Source organism: Adiantum capillus-veneris, chromosome 15, assembly GCF_014529385.1.
Source record: "Adiantum capillus-veneris isolate H3 chromosome 15, ASM1452938v2, whole genome shotgun sequence".
NCBI classification, from domain to species: Eukaryota; Viridiplantae; Streptophyta; class Polypodiopsida; order Polypodiales; family Pteridaceae; genus Adiantum; species Adiantum capillus-veneris.
In genome coordinates this window covers 39175407-39198889 of record NC_140945.1, presented here as the reverse complement: position 1 = coordinate 39198889, position 23483 = coordinate 39175407, and the positions used below count along the sequence as shown (strand labels likewise).

The following is a 23483-nucleotide window of genomic DNA, read 5'->3' as shown; positions in this document are numbered from 1 at the left end:
CTTTCACACTTGTTGATGCACTTTATGGACCTGGGATCAAGAAGAATCTTTTTTCTGTGTCTGCACTTGCTAGACTTGGTCTTGTAGTCAAATTTGTGGATGATAGATGTATTGTACATGATCTCAGTTTCAATGATGAAATTGTTGCATCTAGCATTTTATGTTGTGGGCTATATAAGCTCACTTTGTATGACAAGTGTGGGTAGAATTTTGCAAATGCAGTTGTGGATTCAAAGGCTATTTTAGATACAAAACTTTGGCATGCACATTTTGGTCATCTAAATTTTTTTAGTTTGCTACATTTGCAAAAATTTGATATGGTTGCTTCTTTGCCGCCTCTTGAAGCACCTGTCAAATGTGTTTATGAAGGTTGTTTTTTGGGTAAGATGCAGCGTTCTAAGTGTCCAAAGGATGGTTCAGTTAGGGCCACATGCAGGTTGCAGCTCTTGTGCATAGTGATGTTTGTGGACCCCTGCAAACTCCGACCTTGGGAAATCACCTTTACTTTGTGACTTTCATTGATGATTACTCCTGCAAGCAATGGGTATTTCCGCTTAGAGCGAAGTTCGAAGTTTTTATGTGCTTCAAACAATTTCTTGCTATGGCTGAAAATGTCTCGAAATGTACTATGGACACCCTCCATTCCGATGTACAGTGCCATATACGCCTCGGCAAAATGGTGTTGCTGAGAGGAAAACGGATCTCTTACGGAAATGGCAAGATGTATGGTTATGAATCAAGCTTTACCACATTTTGTTTTGGCTCGAGGTTGTCATGTGTGCCACTTATGTACTCAACAGGTGTCCTATGAAAGCGTTACAGTTTATGACTCCATATGAAGTGTGGCATGATAGAAAACCATCTATTGAGCACATGCATGTTTTTGGTTGTTTGGCTTATGGTTTAGTGCCACAAGTGCAATACAGAAAATTGGATGATAAGGCTGTCAAATGTATTTTTGTTGGTTATAGTGCTGAAAGAAAAGGTTACAAGTTGTACCATCCACAAACAAAGCGTATTTTGGTCTCACGTGATGTTGTGTTTGTGGAAGATTTTGTTCAGCCTTTGTTGTCATGTACTAGAGAGTATTTACAGCAAAGAGAGTGGTCCCTTGTGGGTCCGAAAGAGGAGCGTCGGTTCAACTCCACTAGCCAAACTCACCTTACTGGTCATCTTTGCATCGAGTAGCACAAGTGACTGCTCCGACCAATGAAGGGACCGATCACAGGCAAAACAGTCGACGACTAGAGCTATTACAAATAGAAACACCTAGGGTTATCTATATGGAGAATAAACTAAAGGGAGTCGGTTCTCAGACTGCCTATAGAAGGAGATGATGTACGAGGATGACTATCAAAGCGAGTATTTACAGCAAATTAAGTATAAGCAGAACCTTCGGCGGGGACAACAGAGCTAGGGCGAGGCGAGATCCAAAAGGTATCCAACTAGAAACATTTAAAGTAAACCTGATATACATGTAAGGGAATGTCAAGCACATCAAAATTTGTTTGAAGATGTCGTAGGAAAAGCCCAAAAAAGGAAAAAAAATATTAGCCTCCACCTTGTGAAACATCAGGAGGTTATGTGCATGCCTTAAGGTCCACAATGCCCAAAATCTGATTCAGTTGAAGAATACCTCAAAAGGTTGTAGAGAAGACTGAAGCACTCCAAAAAGCCAGAAATGTCGATGAAAAATGACAGAGGGAAAACGCACATGAAGCGCACCAGATATGCGCCGGAGAAAGGTGCGGGATTTACAACAGTCCCATAGCAAATGTGTCATTGTCTCCTCACCATGAGAGCACTGAACACACCAAGCAGAAACAATGCGTCGTTTTTGTAGAAAGTGACCAACTGGCAAAAAGCCCACCAAACAATGACATAAAAAGAACCACTCCTTCAAAGGCAATTGATTCTTCCAGATACGAGACAAGGCGCGTTTCCACCATGACTCAGACTTTGACATCGACCATAGATGGTTTGCATAAAAATTTCAAACATGAGACTATAAAAGAGCATAGGCTGAGATGGATGTCATACTAGAATGGTGTAATCTCCAATCTGATAGTCACGAGTGAAGAACAAGAGGAGGTATAGGAACAAAATCAGCCAGCATATGTTGAATGTCTCACCAAATATGGTAGTAATGTCCCCAAAGCAAATTGTCAAGTTGCAGCTTGAAATGAAAGCACATGACTAAAATCATCCACTACGTGATCCACCATGGATACTCCTTTATGAGAGAGGAAATAAGCCTGACAAGGAGAACATTGCGCCAAAGTCAATGTGAAAGCTTTGCTCCAGCGAATGCAGCCATTAGCAGGCTTCTTGCCATGCCAATACATATGAGACGTAAGCAACTTCCAATCCTTAATGAGGCTTGAGGTGAAAGAGCAACCTAGAATATGGCCTTCCAGCTATCCAAAGATCAGTTCCCTAAAGGATGGCTTCCAAATGAAGGTGTGACCACATAATTATACAAATGAGAAAGCATAAGAGTCCACGGTTGAGTCTGTTGCATGGCAACAATGTAGCTTTCCTAGCAAGAGCATGATACCGCAATGCAAAATGTTAAGCCCTCCCAATCTCTTAGATGTACATAACTTATCCATGGATAATAAGCGGAGACTTTTCCTGTAAGAAGATGTACACCAAAGATGTGCCAGAATGCATAAGCAATCCAAACGATGTGTTGGCCAAGATAAAAGTGGTAAGTAAAACTGTACGTAGGCCATCATAATACTCTGAACAATTCTGAGATGAACATGTAATGCCCATATGGATAACTTCCAATAATGCAGCTGGATTTCAAGCGTTGATTCACCCAATCTAATTTTCACACACACGCACGCAGGCAAGCACGCATGCACACAGAGGAGAAATACACATGCGCCAACGTGCTTAATTATTAATGAGCCAACAATGGACTAAAATGGTGATACATATGTTATAACCAACGACTCTTACCAACAATCTATTATACTCAAATCCGATCAAGGCTGTTCCACCTTCCTTGGGTAACCATTGGTGTATGTTTTTGTTAGCTATAAGAACCCAAGCCAGACCATATGAGCCACTAACAGACATAAATAAGATGAGTAAGTTAAAAGAATGTTAATTTCGGTTACAAGAACTACAAGTGTAGAAATTCAGTTCTAGATTGAGGATAAAATGCTATGAAAAGACAAAAGCAAGGTAAGACTCCATAATTAGATCTTCAAGCAGTCCATAGATAACCAGCATTGCATCCACCTATTGGTGGAAGTGAGAAAGTTGTTACTTTCCACCATCAACCACCAAAACCATTAGTTAGAATTGATTTCACGTAGGTTGGAATGCACAAGCACCACATCCACCTATTGAAGGAAAAGAGAGAGTTGTTACCTTCTACCATCAACCACCAAAGCCATTAGTTAGAATTGATTTCACATAGCTTGGAAGGTACATGTTGGTGCCCTCTCGAACTTATCTATGAAAAATATTATATTAAAAAGGACTTCACAAATTGCATCAGATAGTTTGAGCATGGACTAAACAAGCATGGTTAACTAGGTTCATTCCAAATTGAATCTAGCCGATAACAACACTCTAGCTTCCATATGCTAAGTCTTAATCCAATCCAATTACCAATAACTCCAAACCATCAATACCAAGGCTAGACTTACCAGGCAGTCACAAGAAATCAATCCAAGAAGAAGCTAAATCAATCGTGGAAACCATCTACTTATGATGACAGGTAGAAGCACCAGACCCTGTATATTCGTCAAGAAGGCATGTCCCTAATAGGATGCCCAATGCAAGGAGCATCTTGGCATGCCTATCGACAATAATAATGGCACATTGTGGTTTAGTAGCACAAAAAAGAGAGCAAGCACATCAAAACCATGGCAAGGATATGCTTAAGAGGACATCCATCTAAGTGGAGTGAATATTAAGGCAATAATATTTGAAAACCAGCATCCATCAACAAAAACCACAAGAACAAAGTTGCTACAAGGCTATTAGGATCCTTAGTTTAGTCAAACCTATTACCTAAAGTCTAAACCATTACCTTACCAAGGATGGGATCAGAGTCAAGCCCCAAGTCGTATATAGTTTCTTCAAGTAAATCAAGCCAACCATATGCTCACAAAGCTAAAGCCATGAGCCACACCAGTATGTATGAACTTAAATAACCCAAGAGCATTAAAATATCAGAGTTTTAACTAGGTACATATTATCCTTGTAGAGATTAGGGGGGAAAGATTAAAGGCCCATTCATGATGTTGACATGCTATTACAACACTTGAATACGCAATGGAAATAGAGTAGAGTGTAGGTAAAAGCTAGATTAATTGATTCAACTAAAAGTGTGTACAAAGGTCTCATTATATAGAGCTAGTCCTAGATTCTCATTTGGCATCATTGATGACATCATACAAAGGCTCCAAATCAGCTCATGCAAGTTGCAAACTTGTGGGTGACCTTTCACGGCATTTTAGGAGTCCAATGACTAACTCTAAGTGAGTCCACACCCTCTAGTAATGATCCCCATGGGTAGTCACACCCTTAGGTACCTTTTCCACATGCTAACACATAGTTCTATGCCACCTATGCATCCCAATAGGATAGAGGAGATACACACCAATATAGGACAAAGTCCACAATTCCCAACAACCCTTCCCTTGGGATTTGGACTATGAAGAAACTGAGATCTCTGACACACACCAATCCAAGAGCAAAAGAACATCTCCAATCGAGAAGACCTTCCCCAATCTAGGAGACAAACTATCCCTAATCCAAGAGACACTAAACATCTCCCCTCAAACAGATGTATAAAAAACTGAAACCAAGCTAATACAAGTGATCTCCAAACAAATACAACTGAAGGGGAAAGGCAAAACAAAAGCTAGAGAATTTCATCATAGACTAGAAGGTTGTTGCCGCCTTCTTCTTCATCTTCATCTTTGTCTTCTGCTTCCAAAATACACTTTGGGCCTCAAATTTGTGTTGGTGCTGCCTCTGTCCTTTTTGAAACACTTGAAAGGAAGATAACCCTTCTTCCCGCAAATGCTACAAGTCTTCGATGCTAGACAACCCTTTGCTATGTGTCCTTCTTTGCCACACTTGAAACAAGTTTTATTACTAGAGCTAACTGCAAAAGCTCCTTCCCTTGAAGTAACATTCATCCCTTGCTTCTTCTCCTCGGACATTAAAGAGTTGATTACATCTTCCAAATCTTGTGTTCAATCTTTCTCCTCAATGATGGTCACTATCTGTCAAAGCTAGGCGGTAAGACTGCTAGAAGAATTGCAATTTTGTCCTCCTTTGGTATTGCAATGTTCACAAAATCTAGTTGTGTGATCATGTTTTTAAGGCGATTGACCAAGCTTGCAATATCTTTGTGATGTTCCATTCTTAATTTGTATAGATCCTTCTTTAAGCTCACATTGCTCTTCCTTTTCCTAGCTCCAATTTTTTTTTATAGTGCTTCCCATGCAGTTGATGAGGTTTCACAATCATCAGTAAAGTGTACATAATTGTCATGTAGTGCAGTGATTATGATTCCTAATGCATGCTCGTCCTTGACTTTATTTTCTGCGCTCATATCCCATGTTTGTATGTGTGCTCCATTAGTAGGATGGCAGATCAGTGATCGTTGGCTTGACTGCTCCCCACAATTGCTTTTTCATTAAGTAGCCCTTCGACTTGGTTTGCCAAGTGTGAAAGCCCTCCCCGTTAAATTTTCTATGCCCTTTCTCTTCCATTGCACTTTGGAGCGAGTGTCTGAACTCCTCACAATCACACAATTATAATGTCATCCATGTAGATGAATATAATTACATACATTGCAAATTTTATTGCTTGGAATGCAATTTTTTTATTAATAGTAAGAATTTTTTTCCTTGAAAGCACCCTTGTGGTTGAAATTGGCTCCAAGAAGATCCTGGTTCACCTTGATGCTCCTTACTTGATTGTAGCACTCAATGGTTGAAAGCAACTTCGATCTCCCTTTACGTTGGTTGTAGAAGTTGATGCTCCAAAAAGAAAGAAAGAAACAAAACAATAGCTTCAAATTTGTTGCATTAGTGTGGTGTGAATCCCCTCTTTAGTAGATAACATTGTTGTCTTTTGGTGGGACTATGTCCTTAGCTAAGGCTTGCACTTGAAGATTGTGTGAATGAAACCTTGCAAGGTATGGCACTTGGTGTTTTTTGGTGAATGCACCCCTAGCGAAATGTCAAAGAGCTTGGGTCCTTTTGAGTTGGACTGCCCGTGGGAGTGGTCCCTTGTGGGTCCGAAAGAGGAGCGTCGGTTCAACTCCACTAGCCAAACTCACCTTACTGGTCATCTTTGCATCGAGTAGCACAAGTGACTGCTCCAACCAATGAAGGGACCGATCACAGGCAAAACAGTCAACTCTTGTGTCACAGGCTTTGACATTACAGGTCACGGACTAGTCTTGCCAATGAGCTAAATTGAATTAGCTTTGGCATCCGCCGAATTTGCTCATAATAGCTTCACAAGAGTTGACCCTCAGACACTCGAAAGAATAGCTCTATTCTTTCCAAGGTAACCATGTGACCAACAACTTGATGTGTGAGCAACTCCACAAATCAGAATTATAATGTTGGCCATGCAAAGCAAAAATACACACCTATTATCGGATGGAAAATTAAATTGTCTAATCCTCTCAAATTTTGGGTTTAAGGACCCTTTGCAAAGCTAAACAAGAGAGCTTTAAGCACGATCTTTGACTCCAAGGGGTTGAGCTTCCAATTGATTATGAAAATCATTCCAATGGGAGGTGGATTAAGCGGGTGCAAAACCTAAACACACAATCCTTCTATTATCGATGATGATTTCACCAAGGAAGGTAATGGCTCAATGGGTTTGTCATGAACATCCCCACACTTTGTTAATCACACATATATTAAAAAGGTGCAAACGAACTTGAATGAATGTGACAAAAATCAAGAGTTTAGCTAATGAAGAATGCTAATCTCTACACTGCTCTAATACCACTTGTAGTGATTAGGAGGGAAAGATTAGAGAGCCATTCATGATGTTGACATGCTATTACAACACACTAAATACTCAAATGGAAATAGAGCGTAGGCAAAAACTAGATTAATTGATTCAATTAAAAGTGTGTACAAAGGGCTCATTATATAGAGCTAGTGCTAGCTTCTCATTCAGTATCATCGATGACATCATACAAAAGCTCTAAATCAACTCATGCAAGCTGCAAATTCATAGGTGACTTTTCAAGGCACTTAAGGAGTCCAATGACTAACTCTAGGTGAGTCCACACACACAAACACACACCACAAAGGTAGTGTCAACCAACCCCCCCCCCCCCCCCCCCCCCACCCCCACCAAAAAAAAAAGAAAAAAAAACCCACACGCACACAGGCACAAAGGTGTCATCTTTGTGTGCCCCGACTGAATTCTACAGTATAAATCATATGCTTTGGACAGCTTATTTGTTTAATCACGTCCAATGTGAGCCCTCCAATGAAAGTAAGGTGCAGAGCATTGGAAGGAAGATGTAAGAACTTCATAATATTTGATGGGTAAAAAGCTGGAAACCAGCATTTTCTACGTGTCTACATCATGCCATTCACAACAGAAAAAATACATCTCAGCGGCAACACGGAGACGGAGCAAAAAACAACAAGACTTGCAATCAAGAACAGTGTAGTCTTGACCAATTGACCAGAAACTCAGGAGCACCTTTAAGGCTAAAAGACCTTTCACTTTTAACTGTGTGTTAGCATCATTAGCGCCAGCACAGTGTGTGTTAGAAGAACTTGGAGACCTTGATCGATTGAAAATGATGTTAGTCAACATTCAATTTCCAATTGTGGACTGTCAGTCAGCTAATGTTACACTTTCTGAATTGTGACTTGTTAGTAGACTAAATTACAACTTTCCAAAACTATCGCTGTGAGAGACTAATGTTAGTATACTAGTGTTACAGTTTTCCAGGTGGTGAACTCTCTTTGCTGTTCCCACTCTGCTCATTCTATTTACTGTACTCAATGACAAAACAACAGAGAGTCAACTTGCCGCCTCCTATTCTGCAGCATCTCTTCTTATACCCTCTGCATGCTGCCTATTCTGCAGCATCTCTTCCACCCTCTCCTTTACAAGCCTTCTATTCGTTTCAAAAATAAACCGCATGCCACCTACCTGCACCCAATAACAAATTGCATTAACAAGCCATGAAAACTACAGAAAAAGACACTGCCACCCCCAAGAAACACCCGTGAGACAATCTAGGCTTCGACAAACATGAGTCAAACGAAGGCTGAGTAGTGCATACGTGGACTGCATACCATTGCTTATACCAGAAAGACCAATAATTGTACTAAATAGTATACGTTACACCAGCTAAAAGTCTACAAGAATATAGGACTACACTTTGCATTGGCCATTCTAGCTACAAATCTTTGTAGGTATATTTCTTACATTTAATTTTGGACAAATACCATTCTTGTTGCGCAATACAGAATTTTTACGGCCTTCACTTCCTATCTAATGTAAAGCATTTATATTTTGAACCTTCTCTTTCCTGCCCTTTCTTTCCTGTCCCTTTTAACACCTTGATAGATGCTCTTTCCCGCAGTCTTTTTTCTCTCCTATGCTTTTGGCCCAAATTGTTCATAACTCGCATCATCTATCTCATTCCTCCCATACCTTGGAAAAGACCTTCAGTAACAGTCACCAAACATCTATTCACCAAAATATCATAAGAGAACTTTTGGTACTCAGCAGATGAACTCATCTTGTGGAGTGCATATGCCAAGATATTTGCCTCCCCCCACCCCACCCCCAAAAAAAAAGTCTTCACGTGAAAAGATCAAACGATTGACGTCAGCATGTCAATGATGCAAATTTAACGAGTTCAGCTATAATATGACTATTTAGGCTGTTTTGCACTCCAGTAATTTGTGAATGCAAGTTCCAATTTTAAATTCTAAAAGAAAACCATCAAGGGTAGTGTGATCAAACAAGTTCTCAGCAATGGCCCTTGATCACCTTCTAGCACTCCACATTTTTACTAACCTCTATCAGGCAACCAGATCCAAGCATGGCATGTTGGCCATTGGGGATTGGAATGTTGTTTACAGAGAGATCGCGCCTCCCCAAATTTTTGAGATAGAACAATCCATCCTCCATCAGCCTGATTGTGGCCTGAATAACAAAATAGGTTCAGCTGGCCTGCTTATGAAAATGTTAATACATCTCTTCAAGGAAGGGAAAAAACTACCTGTCGGCGGGAAACTTTGTTTGCACGACCTTCCTTTCCCAAATCAATGTCAACTGTGTTGTCTAGGGTCACCCTCCCAAGTAACACCTGCCAGGAAAATTTTACGGTGATTAAGAACAGGTTTACAGAATTTTTCAACTACAAAAAGCAACTAGCCTGTCAGACACAAAAACCAAAAATACCATATAATGGAAACGTTAATTGTTGGCAGGGTTAGACACATACAATCATGTACGATGTGCACACATACGATGGCGTGCGGTACTAATCAAACTATAAAAAAATTAGACGTACATTGACGTGACACACCACAAAAGATTAAAAAACATGCATTTTTTTCACTTGAGTTACCATCTACAAGTAAGATCTTAAGTAAGAATGTCCATTGCTTAAGCCTTAAAGTTAAGAGTCCAAACTCTAAGTAGTAGAACTTAGCCGCTTATGCGTGCCGCATGCTATACATCAAGACTAGCTAACCTTTACATCTTAGCATAGGGCCCAGGCTAATAGCATCTATAATCTACAAGTATCAAGACTCAAGAGTCACAAGTGACAAGACTATCTATATATATATATATATATATATATATATAGAGAGAGAGAGAGAGAGAGAGAGAGCAAGCATTAAAGTCTCAAGTGCGTGTGGAGTCAAAAAGAGGCAAAGGCTAAAGCCCTTAGCCTACCAATTGCCCTTAAGAGCTTGCAGGAGCCTAACCCTTGAGCATCTCACGTGGAGGTGTATCTTTCCTGTTGCCTTCTTTAAAAATGTACTACATATTTTTATTCATTTTTGTTCTTACTTGTTTTCCCCGAAACCCTTGAAAAGGTGCAAATGCCAAGTGGACATTGCATGACCAATTTGAAACGGCTGCGGCCGAATGGGTTTCTCACATCGAGAATCTAGGTCGATCAATTTGGGACTGGTAGGGCCAGTTAGCACTGAATTCTGATGAGTATGGAAGCCTACGTGCGCCAAAATACAATTTGGGCCCCTCGACAAGTCACTCACAACTTTAAAAGTTGGTGGGTACTAGGAAAATAAACAAAAGGGGGCAAACTCGACACATGGCAGTAGGAGAGCAACCTACAAGCCAACTCTCACTTCCAAAAGCTCTCATCCCAAGAGGAGACTCCCAAATATGAGAGAGGAGGCTGATTTTCAGTTTTCAAGTGGATTTTCACCTTTGAAGCTTTAATAAAAAGCTCACCTTCTTCCCCTGTCTCATGTAGCGCAATGATTTGGTCTCGTGCATCCCCCCCCCCCCCCCGCCCTTTGCACATATGGTAATGCCCCACTAGTTGGGCTACTAAGATGACCATGTACAATTCTGTGGGTTTTATGTGCGTTCACCAAGGTAAGAGCCTTTTGAACGGGTATCGGATTAGCTAACTACTAATCCCCCACAAGTACGCACAGTTCCATCGCGAAGGATTGCGAAAACAGAGAGTTTTCTCGCATGAAAACTCGTCCGATTCAAAGGGGAACTATCCCATTGCATGCAAGAGCTCTTGGGACACCCGTAGACGAGTTTGCTCCGCTCAAACGATCCAAAACAGAGAATTACAGCTTGCTGTGTTTTTTTGCAAGTTTAGGGTTGCGCACCTAAACTGCAAGAAATCACCATGTAGGAGCTCTTGAGACACGCATAGACGTGTTCGCTCCGCTCAAAACGATTCAAAACAGAGAATTACAGCCTTCTATGTTTTTTTGCAAGTTTAGGGTTTCACACCTAAACTGCAAGAAATCACCAGGGGAGCCTCGAGAAGATTTTGGGATGCTTACACAGGGCTTTGAGCACCTAGCAATGACAAAACAAGGAATTTTAGCACGCTGAAATTCTGTTACAGCTCACCAAAAAGCTTCTAAATTGCAGGGGAATCCGTCCTAGACATGTACTTTTGACCTACAGCGGTTTTGGCGTCGTTATGCTACCGAAATTGGGTCAAAAACCGGTAATTTCAGCCCTCGCCAGGTTTGGATAGCTTTGTGAGACTTTGATCTATGTGTTCGGATCGTCTGTTCTTAATTAAATAAAGAAATGCCGAAAGGGGCACCAGTCTTTGGAGCCTACAGGGTGTCGGTCTTCGTGTGCGCACTGACATTCTAGTCGTTAAACGCATCTGTGTTCTCTTTTCTTCTCGGTGCTCTATGTAAAGTTAACAAGTAATTAAATTAGTACCGCCCTCCATTGTGTACAAGCCGGTTATATAGTTCCATCGACGAGATAGCCACTTTTTTTTCTTCAAAAAGTGCAACGTGGATTGTTGTGGGTGAAAGCAACACAAAGCTTGTCATTATGGCAGAGAAGAGAGACCAAGTACCCGAAGAGGGATCTTCCTCACATGGCACAAAAGAAAGTTCCTTCAACTCTTCAAGAAGAGGACAGGTTGTTTAGAGCTCAATTGCGTAGCTACATGGAAATGTTTCAGCAGTTAGCCAAGAATCCAATCAGTCCTAGACATGTACTTTTAACCTACAGGGGTTTTGGCATCGTTATGCCGCCGAAATCGGGTCAAAAATCTGCACTTCCAGCACTCGCCAGGTTTGGACGGCCCTATGAGACTTTGATCTACGTGTTGAGATCGTCTGTTATTAATTGAATACAGAAATACCGAAAGGGCCACCAGTCTTTGGGGCCTACAAGGTGTCGGTCTTCGTGTGCGTAGTGACATTGTAGTAGCTGGACGTATCTATCTTCTCTTTTCTTCTCAGTGCGCTGTGTAAAGTTAACAGGTAATTGAATTGAAACCGGAACGAAAAAAACATGCCAAACAGAACCGTGCGAAATGGGACGGAACGTACAAGACATTCCATGCGTTGTACGACCTAATTGTTGATCATCCACTAATGAAGTACTATTGCATGCTAAGTGTAACCGGAAGGCACCACGTGCCAATAGAAAAGAACAGATTGAAACAGACACTTTAGCACTTCAAACAACTGAATAAAAAGAGAGAAAATCCAAACGAGACACGGAGTGGCAAAGTTCCACTCCCAGAGTGCAATGGCCCCAAATGATGGTGCCACTTTCAATATTTCTTTATATTGCTTCAACAAGGTACAACTTTGTGGCTCTGCTCTGTATGTCCCGAGGGTAGACTGCCATAAAGAGAGCCCACGGCACGTATTTAAAGGCCCTTGGCATGTACAAAAGCAATTTACAAGAAAAGCTAGAATTCTAAAAGCATCTGGCACAAAAGCAAGCGCCCCATGGCTATCCGTACGATGTTTCCACGTCATTACCCCAACGCAAAACGCAGAGCATCCGTACATCTGCCACAAAAGATGGGAATGACGGGTGAAGTAGGTTTGGCATGCCCAAGTCATTCAGAGCCTATTGCTCCCATTTTGGGGAAGCTTCGTGTGCACATTCAGAGTTTTGTGGATGCGTAAGAATTTCATATTATGCCACTTGAGGGTTGTGATGTGTTATTGGGTATCCCATGGTGTTACAGGTTGCATGCTATTGTGGATACTTGCAACAAAAAAATTACCGTTGTACATGATGTAAAGCTTAAAGGAAAGTCTGTTCCAATTATTTCTGCTTTTGCTATTTCATCTGTAATAAAGAATCATCTTTCTACGTACTTAACCTTTGCAAAAGAAGTACATGAAGTTGTATCTAATTTGTCTAACTTAGATAAAGATAGGACAACTTTTCTGACTAGTTCCAGTGATTGTTTTTCGGACTCTTTGCCAGGAAAGTTACCTCCCAAGAGACCTAAGGATCATAGCATAGATCTTGTGTCAGGTTGTGAACAGGCCACCATACAACGCTTGTGCAGCTCAACAGAAAGAGATTATGGGTCAGATCAACGAGCTTTTAGAGAAGGGGCTGATTCAGCCCAGTTCATCCCCTTCTTGTTCGCATGTACTCCTAGTGCAGAAGGATGGTTCATGGCGCATGTGCATTGACTACCGTGCCTTGCATAAGAATACCATCAAGAATAGGTTCCCCATACCGAGGATAGATGACATTCTTGATCGGCTTGAGGGAGCGTCACGGTTTAGCAAGATAGATCTAAAGAGTGGGTACCATCAGATACGCATTAGGCCAGAAGATGTTCAGAAGACTGCGTTCAAAACAACATTTTGGTCTCTATGAGCTTCTTGTCATGCCATTCAGTCTCACAAATGCCCCGTCCACATTCAATAGAATGATGGACAGAATATTCAGACATGATTGTCTACTCGAAGTCTGAAGAGGAGCATAGGGACCACTTAACTGCATTCAATGAGCTACGCAAGAACAGGCTACTCATTAATGCGAAGAAGAGTGAATTCTTTTTGGAAGAGGTTTACTTCCTTGGGCACATTGTTTCAAAGGATGGGGTACGTATGGATCCAGCTAAAGTGGAAGCAATCAAGTCATGGCCAGATTTGAATCCGTGCATGACATTTGAAGCTTTCTAGGCTTATATTCCTATACAGTTAGTTCATCCGAAATTTTGTTGAGATTGCTTCTCCATTCCATGCTCTGCAAGGGAAAGGAGTTACTTTCAAGTGGATAACCAAGAAAATTTTAGCCTTTAAACACTTGAAAGAAAAGCTGACTTCGAATTCCGTAATCATTTTACTAGATTTTTCGAGACCTTTTGTAGAGCAAAATTCTTTTCAAGGCCGAAAAGAACTTTCACATTTATGAGAAAGAATTGCTTGCAGTAATTCATAGTGGGAAACACTATCTACTAGGGGCTGATTTTGTTGTCCAAACTGATCATCAAACCTTGTGATACTTTCTTACACAAACCAAGTTGTCTGAGAAACGCATGCGATGGGCAAACATCTTGTCAATGTTCCATTTTTAGATTGTGCATGTGCAAGGGAAAAAGAAGGTGATAGTTGATGCGTCACGAAAGCCCCAAATTTCAACAGTGTCAATTCTATACCATTGTGAACTAGACGAAATGAAGACACAATGAAGATTCAGATTTAGCAAGAATTTATGATCAGCTTGTTGATGGGGACCATCATGAGCACTATATGCTTAAGGGTGACTTTCTCATGATGCATGGAAAGCTATGCATTACTAAGCAGTTGCGGCCAAAGGTTTTGATGGGAATTCATGCTCCACCTTATGTTGGGCATCGTGGAACTGATGCGACAGTGAAAGCGGTTTGAGGCATTCTTCTATTGGTCAGCTTTACGCCAAGATGTTGATACATTTGTAAGATCATGCCTAGTATGTCACAAAGTCAAATTTGACAGGCAAAAGCAACCGGGATTGTTGCACCCATTGCCGATCCATAGCGATGGACTTTATCTTTGATCTTCCAAGAACGCAAACAGGCAATGATGGGATTTGGACTATCATTTGTAGGTTCATTAAGCAAGCCCATTTCATTCCTGTCAGGAAGAAGATAAAACCGAAGCACATGGTTAAGATATTCATGAGCAATATCTTTAAGTATCACAGGATGCCTCAGTCAATTGTTAGTGACGGGGGTCCACGCATGACGAGTCTTTTATAGAAGGCATTGTTTGAGAACATGGGCACTACGCTAAAGTTCTCATCTTCGTTTCATCCACAAACTGATGAGCAGACAAAAGATGCAAATTCTATTGTCATAGATCTGCTCAAATGTAGTGTGTCAGGGCACAAGGCAACTTGGAAACACCATCTCCCATTGGTTGAGTATGCTTAAAATAACACTGCATACGTCAACGAGCAAGGTGCCATTTGAGATAGTGGAAGGAGGAAAAGAAAGTCCTACCCATTTTGCAAACTAAGGACAAGATATTTGAGTATGTGCAAGACATGGATGAAGCGTACAGGAAGATAAAGATTGCTCTTGAGAAGACTCGGGCTAGACAAAAGAAAGCTGCTAATCGTCACCGTCGTGAACTTGTATTTTCACTCGGTCATTGGGTACTTTTGCGCTTTGAAAGCCAAGTTAAGGAAAAGGAAAGACAAGGAGCGTTTGTTTCCAAAGCTCTGTAAACAATATGATGGTCCTTTTCAGATTTCGGATTGATGTAGCTTACAGGTTGAAGCTACCAGAAGGTTGGAAAATACATAATGCTTTTCATGTCAACCTTCTAAGGCCCTCTGTTGGTGATGTGCCAGAGAATATGCTTGATGGAGAACAGCCCGTGGAAGAATTGGATGAGATTCTTGTTCCTGAACAAATATTGGCACATAAGGAAAGGAAGGTTAGAGGAAAGGTTGAAGACACTACTTGGTGAAGTTCAAGAACTATCCATCATTGGATGTTGAATGGATGGAAGAGTCTAAATTGGTTAATTCACCTTAGCTATTGTGACTATATTTTAAAGCCTTTCGAATGGAACCCAAGGTGACTTGATGTAGCTCTATGGAGCAATATGAGAGCATGGTTCATGATGCTCAAAAGAGTAGTTAAGCAATTGTATCTACTCTTTCTATACCAAATTTGACGAGAGAAGTTTGTGCTTGAGAGTACATCAGAGGACTTCTATGCTTGACAGATGTGTGGTTGCTAGGTTGGTGGGAATGTCTAATCGCCCAAAGCTACATTTTCGGAAGCATGTATATTTTTAATTCCCATTAAAGAATATATGTGATATGAGGAGATATCAACATATATACTTGGCATGCAAACGAGGTTACTTGCAATATTTCAAGGGTGGGGCATGAAACCAGCCTGTTCAATCCAAAAAGGGCGGTAGACTTTACTTTAAACCTTGATTTAGCTTTCACCCATTATTAGTCGTCTATTTTACCTGTACTTTCAACACACAACAAGGGGAGAGGGATACAGGCTGCTAGATTGCACCTGTTTGAGTAGACCGACACCAGATTGGCCCCTAACTTAGGCGCCCCTTTCGGTATTTCTTTATTGTTCAAAAGAGGGAATAAACGTTGTGGTTCCCTACAAGCTGCCCCGCACAAACTCGGCTGAATTTCCACTATTCCGGCCTGATTTCGGCAACATAACTGTACTAGGACACTTCACAGTCAGTATTCCCACGCATTGACTGACTTTCCCGACGCATACGGGCACTTTGCAAAACCTGGCGAGAATCTGCAGCACGCTGAATTCTCTGTTTTCAGCCCTGAAAATGCGCCAAATCACCTGTACAGCGGTCCCCTCGCGTCCCCGAACCTCCTGGGGGTATTAGGGTCCGTTTAGGGCCAAAACCCTAAACCTGCAAAAATACAGAGCAGGCTGTAATTTACTGTTTTGGGCTCCGTTTCGCGTGCCGGTCGCATCCGTAGCAAGTCCTCGAGCTCCCGCACCTGTAGGGCTACTTGCCCTTTGAATCAGACGAGATTTCTAGCGTGAAACCTCTCCGAATTCACCTGTACCTGCGGGGGGATTAGCCGCTAGCTAATCCAGTACCTGTGCAAGAGGCTCTTGCCTCGACAATCGCGCATGAACCCACACAACTGTACATTGGTCAAATGAAGAGCCCACTAGTGGGGCATAACATACTGCCAAAGGGGAGAGAGGGCAGTGCGTAGCGTGCAGGGCATCACTCCTGGCACCGCACTGTGCATAAGAGGGAAAGCAAGCACTCCATAGCTCTTAACCTGTGACAAAACTGAAAATGAGGCTCTCCCCCTCCTAAATTCAGCACCAACTCTTGTTGCATGAGGCAAGTGCACCAGAAGGTGCCACTTGGCACATTTATAAGCATTTTCCCGTTTCGGGGTTGCCGCCTAAAAATCTCCCAACCGGTTGCCCAGTTGACTTCACGGCAAAGTAAGAAAATGTTCCCCTTGTCATTCCGGAGGTAATGACGCCAACACATTTTCAGGTCCCAAAATAGCAGTTCCCTAAATTTTAGGAGATGCTGCCATTGTATCTTTCTAGGTCATCCGACCCTCTTTGTACACTGGCCACACCCAGAATTAAAATGTAGCCTCTGTAGCAAAGGATTCCACTTTGGCTAGTCAATGACCCCACTTGGCTAACCATAGTCCTTGTCCAACCTTAGTGCTCTCTTGCCCTCAGACCTGGACTCCCTCTGGACAGTTCCACACTAGCTATGCAATGCAGGGCAATTAGATTTCCCGAGGGGTGTTTCCAAAAAGTGAAAGTAAATAGATAATAAGAAAGAAATCAACAAAAAGGATAGATAGTAGTCACATGCTGGTGACAGGGTATGTCACCAGGAGTATGTCACCAGGAGGTATTTTTCTTGTTGCCTTCTATAAATATGTACTAGGTATTTTTCTTTGTTATATTTTTTACTTGTTTTTCCCGAAACCCTTGAAAAAGTGCAAGTGGACATTGCATGGCCAGTGTGAAACAGCTGCGGTTGAACGGGTTTCTCACATCGGATGATCATGTACAATTCTGTGGGTTTTATGCGTGTTTGCCAAGGCAAGAACCTTCTGAACAAGAACCGGATTATAATTGTAATCCCCCGCAGGTACCCACAGTTCCATTGTGAAAGATTGCGAATTTGGGGAGTTTTCTCGCGTGAAAACTCATCCAAATCACAAGGGGACTGTCCTATTGAATGCGGGAGCTCTCAAGCCACGCGTAGATGTGTTTGCTCCACTTAAAACAATCCAAAACAAAAAATTACAGCCTACTGTGTTTCTATGCAAGTTAGGGTTTCGCACCTAAACTGTAAATTAACACTAGGGAAGCCTCGAGGAAGCCTTAGGGTGGTCATACAGGAGTTTGGGCACCTGTCAGTGGCCAAAAAGTAAATTACAGCATGCGGAATTTCAACTACAGCTCACCGGAAAGCTTCTAAAACACCAAGGAATCTGTCCTAGAGGTGTACTTTTGACCTACAGAGGTTTTGGCGCCGTTATGCTACCAAAATCCAGTCGGAAACCTGCAATTTCAGCCTTTGACAGGTTTGGACAGCTAGGTGAGAGTTTGATCTAAGTGTTTGGATCATCTATTCTCAATTGAATAAAGAAATACCAAAAGGGGCACCAGTCTTTGGGGCCTACAGTGTCAGCCTTTGTGTGCGCAGTGATGATCTAGTTGTTGGACGCACCTGTGTTCTCTTTTCTTCTTGTAAAGTTAGAAATTTTGAATTAGTACCGCCCTCTACTGTGTACTAGCCGGTTACACACTATTTTTATGGGGCCAAGACATCTCCAAGAGAACATCACACCCCTCTTGTCCCACGTAATCCTGACAATGCAAGCGGAGCTTGCCTATCAAGGGTGTCACTACAACCGCAGCAAAATCGATTGTATCAATAACTTGCTCGAAGGCATAAAAATCATCTAATATCACTTCTCGTTGTCCAAAAGCAAGTTTGAGTGCAAATCAGCCAAGTGGAATGTCCCGTGGTTGTGTTCTTTAGCACAATTGAGTGGCTTTACTCAAAAAAATCTGCCTATGGGACTTCTGTGTATATTGTAAAGCATGTACACGTAAACATATGTAAACTCATAATTCATGAGAAATTTCCTTAAGGACTTTTGAGTTTGTATGAATGTGCGGGACGATAACCTCAAGCATAGGCGATTGCTTTGTATTGATTTTTGGATTACATTGCTGTTGTAATCAGATGCTTTGTATATTATCTTTGGGTATGTGCATTGAGATATTTAATAAATAGAAGATGCTTTTAATTTTGAGAGGGGAAGGGGGGGAAGGGGGGGGGGAGAGAAGAGACGCCTGGTCAGTTTAAACACTGCCTGCACACCTTTCACATTGGAGAACTAAAAGCGATGTTTCTTATAGCATAAACATCTCCTATTGCTACACTTATCAAGTTTGATTACCACAATCCTTAAAATGCCAATTAAACCATGCCTTTTGTGATTAAGAATTATGAACATACCTCAATTCTTCAGAATCAAAACATGCCTTTTTGTGGTTGAAAACTATGAGCTTACCTCATTTCTTTTAATATAATATCGAAGATGGCGTCCATAGAGAACAGCAATGGCACCATGATGAGTCAGTGTCCTCTCAAGTGATGCACGGGCGCCTTGTTCCAATCGAATCAAAGTCTTCCGTTGCCTTCGATACAAACGACGAGATTCTGCACATGAAAACATAATGGGTCTCAATTGAGAATACTCTTCAAACTTTAGATCGATAAACATCTGCAGATTATAATAAATAGCAGAGTACAAGGTACAATTCTTCAATAGCACCTTTAATTTGGAAAAAGAATGTCCACAAAGATGTATGCACCTTAGTACCAACATACCTGCTCTGGCTAGTGCATCCTCATCAAAAGCTGAATCCAGATCCATATCCAATATCTACAATCACAAACCAAAATATCATTTTTTCTAAGGTGTTGCTTGCAGCAGCCAAGGAAGACAGAGCGGGCCACATTCAGATTAAATACTGACTCACACAACTTGTCCTAAAAGTTGAAAAAGAATCTAGAAGAAAAGCATATTCGCAGAAAAACCAAGCGATCAATTCAAACTATTGGCACTTAAAACTTCAAATACAACACCCATGACATGGCACTTTGTAGAGGCACAAATGCTGGGAACCAACAACCCTGCCTGTGTAAGAAATGTACCTAACTGTGTCCACTCTTTCATGAATTCCATAAAATTTTGACTGATGTTTACTAGAATGATACGCATTCAGAGACCATTTTATGGCATTGTGTAGAGCTTGAAACACAAAACCCCTGTCAATTCTTTGATGAATTCCATGAAATTATGGCAAACATGTCACAAAATGATGACCATATTGTGTCCCCAACAAAATGCCACTTAAGGAAAATTGCTTTGAAGTAACCAATTATTCAAACATGCAAACCTCTAAAATGTGTGCACAAAGACCAAGAACACAGACCGAGAGCACAAAGGAGTGGGAATTATACCATTGCTTCGACATCAGAAAAACTTGGCAGCTCTTGGTCACTTTCCAAGCCATCATCATGCTCTTGACCTGTAATTGTACCTCTTCTCACAGCCTCAGCATCAGCCATTTGATCTGTATGGCATAAGTCCTGATCTAAATGGCTTAAAATCCCTGCTTGCATAGGTAACACAAGTTCTTTCAAGTAGCCAGGAGCATCAGGGTCTAAAAGAGACAAATCATCAGCTTTTTCCTGAGATGCTAGCAACATGCTACTGAGCATATGACTTCCAGCATTTTCTGGCAGATCAATAGCTTCATTGTCTCTAGTATGTGCACTTAGATCTGCTGAATTAATATGAGCAGCAGATAATGAGGTATGCATCTTCATGCGATACTTCGGTTCACACTCTAAACCCTCTAGCATGGGCTCTTGCTTCATCAGAGAACCTACGGTCCTTTTATCCTCTGACACAGAACGCATTAGCCCATGCGAAGACAACTCAAAATCATCAGTCCTTGCATACCCTCCCCCTAGAAGACTAGGTTCGCATTTCATACTTTTTAGCTCCAAGGGAAAATATCTGGAAGAAAATAAGGAAGGTAAATGCGTCACAGAACCTGAGGGTGGAGAAGGAATTTCTGTATCTTCTGTATTTAAAACACATATCATCTGTTCTGGTATGGGGATTTCAACAGACAATGGCTTATCAAATGCTTTTGTTGCCGTGTTGTTTGCACTTGCTTCCATCATTTCAGCGTTTGCCTTATCCAACATGGGCTGTGAAGATTGCACTCGTGAGCCATCGAGCCCAGCAACATCGCAGCTCTCATGAACACCTGCAACTTGCTCCATAGGTGACGGTCTCTCTTTTGCCTCATTCTGCTGAACACGGATTAAAAGCTGAAGTCAGAGACCAAGCAATCATATGACCTCAAGGCAACCAACAAGATACAAAACTTACAATTGATGCACCAGACAAGTCTTCCGTTGTTCTTGCTACTTGTTGAGGCAAAGTTTGTTTCACCCCTTCCTCGCCGGTTGGGATTGAATGCAGGGGTCCTGCAGTCTCTTCAGGTTGCAAACCACATGAAAAAATTGGGTTCTGTTGATAAGCTTCTTCCTTAGGAGGTATTGCTTCAGCGAGTTCTCTCACTCCATTAGCTGGAAAAGGCCTAGCCATCTGAGAAAATGAGCTTTCTGAGCAAGACTCCACCTCTTCCTTTACGTGCATCTCTGCAGGCCCAGAAGTCCAAAAGTTAACACTACAACTTGCATTTTTGTGATAAGGACAAAAACAACTAGTCCATGCCTTCATTATCCCTTTCTAATGGAGAACTCGAAGGTTTTTCTGAGCCAAGGCGCTTCTTATTGTAATGATGAAAACGAACACTTTTCAGCTTCCGTTTCCTGTTTGACACCTGAGGATATTTTAGCTTGCTCAAGCTTGAAAGCTTCCCCGAGTTAGCAACTAGTGCTTCACTTTTGAGCATTCGAAGTGCAGCCTCTTCTGAGATGACTGGATCATAAAGTAGTGCCCGCCACCTTTCACGAAGTTCTCGAACCGTAAAGCGCTGTGAGAATTGAACTGCTCCTTTAGCAAGAGCTTCAATAGCTGCACCAGCCTGTCACAATTATGGATGAATGAGTACCAAATTCAGCTTTCACTAGTTTTTCACAAGACACTTTTTGACATGAAATGCTAGAAATTGAAACAAGGACGAAACCTCCACAGCATTTTTCAAAAGTATATCATCTTCAACTGTCCACAAACTGAAATCTGGAGGTGGCCCAGCTTCTGCAACCACACCCCCCGTCACAACATCAGCAGCTGCCTCTGCAGCCACCTTGGCTGCAGTGGTTGTAGCCTCTCCTGCTTCCCCTGTATTTGCAAGAAAGAGAAAATCAAACAATAGTACTTGAGAACGCTCTGTAGGACAGAGCAAGCTGAATCAGCAGCACAAGCACACAAAAATCAAGGCAGAAAACTGTCATGCATCACATAATTCGTTCCAATCAGGATAAATGTGAGATTTCTGATAAAATTATAAAGGGACTCCATGGTACTCATGCAAAAGACAATATAACCATGACGTACTACTGACTACATCCCAAATTAACAGCAAGATTAGGGGTAAAACAAGGTTTCAATATATGCTCCCCCTCACAAAAACAAAGCATACGTAGATCCATAAGTGCAACTGTTTTGACCTTCTAGACTTGCAAGCACGATACAGCCTAAACCACAACAGAACAATCTGAAATAGAATCCATATGAGCTATGAAGCACGAGTCTTTCTACAAAAGTTGATAAGCCTACTCAGTAGAAACGATGTTGAATATGCAAAACAACAAAGCTTCAACCTTCATTCACCCAAACTGTTAAGAAACTGCTTTCCTTGCCTTTATTAGAACATAGCGTGTCCAGCATTCTGTTAACAAAGCCTTAAGCATGTGGCAAAGAACCAAAGTTTCAACAGCAGAGTCCTCACCTGCCATAGCATTACTCTCCGCTTTTCCTTGCTTCAGACCATCTCCAAAAGGACCTCTCTGAAAGAAGTCTCTGTGCCCTGGTGAGCCCTAAGTACATCAAAGTCCCAAGGTCGCCATTGGCTCTCGTGCGAGGAAACTTTGCTTGCTTACTTGTCATATGAAACGCTCCAAATTGTGGCCACCACAAAAAACTAAATGAAGTAACCTAAATCCTCTTCTGTATTATATTATACTTTATATAACCTTGATAGAGTGCATACAGTTTGAACCTCTATTTCATGTTAGCTTCCATATCACTGAGTCTCAAGAGATGCTCTAACAAGGTTTCATTAAGTTCCTTGGACACCCTAAGCATGAAGTGAGAGTACAAACAAAACCCAAATTACAAAAGTTTTTACCAAACCAAACTTCTCAAACTAGTGTCAGCCCTAAGCGTAGAACATTGTAGTACAAGTGCACAATTTTGTGTATACCTTGAACTCGCGAAAGCCCTCTCCTTGCATAGTTATTCTTTTAAAGTGCATACAAAGCACGATGATCCAAAGTAGAGTTTGATATGCCAAGATAATTAGCAACTCAACGTTACATGTTTCATTAGAATGCAACAAAAAGGATGGGAAACCTGGTATGGAGATTGCAAGTTCAAAATGTTTCATCTTGAAAGTAGAATTCAAATCAGCCTTAAATTCAGCAATATGTCTCTCATTTGGTCCAGTGATCAGCAAATCATCTACATAAAGAACCACAATGAGAAGTACATCATCCTCACGCTTTACATACAATGTGCTTTCTGTTGGACTGTTACGAAAGCCTCGTTTGACCAAATGAGTGTCAGCTTTCTCGTACCAAGCACGAGGAGATTGCTTCAACCCATACAAAGCCTTCTTACATCTGCACACTTTGTCCTCTTGTCCTTTTATGACAAAACCGCGAGGCTACATTACATAAACTTCCTCAAATATGTCACCAATCAAGAAAGCAGTAACAATGTCTAATTGATGT

At 41.5% G+C, this 23483-nt stretch overlaps 1 protein-coding gene across 2 annotated transcripts; it reads right to left on the bottom strand.

Moving 5' to 3' along the window:
- Positions 1 to 7694: 7694 nt before the first annotated feature.
- On the bottom strand, positions 7695 to 22672 carry LOC147440555 (uncharacterized). 2 transcript variants are annotated; one of them, XM_086530275.1, is made up of 10 exons: positions 22481 to 22672; positions 21716 to 21870; positions 21301 to 21613; positions 20953 to 21224; positions 20010 to 20873; positions 19374 to 19428; positions 19054 to 19202; positions 9257 to 9343; positions 9052 to 9180; positions 7695 to 8175 (listed from the first exon to the last, which is right to left on the bottom strand). In XM_086530275.1, exons 1-10 carry the CDS (start codon positions 22485 to 22487, stop codon positions 8059 to 8061), a joined length of 2148 nt encoding a protein of 715 aa, XP_086386401.1. In that variant the 5' UTR covers positions 22488 to 22672; the 3' UTR covers positions 7695 to 8058. The 2 variants fall into 2 exon arrangements, with proteins under 2 accessions (XP_086386401.1, XP_086386403.1); XM_086530277.1 differs by having other exon boundaries at positions 20010 to 20870; positions 22481 to 22671.
- Between the last annotated feature and the right edge of the window lie 811 nt (positions 22673 to 23483).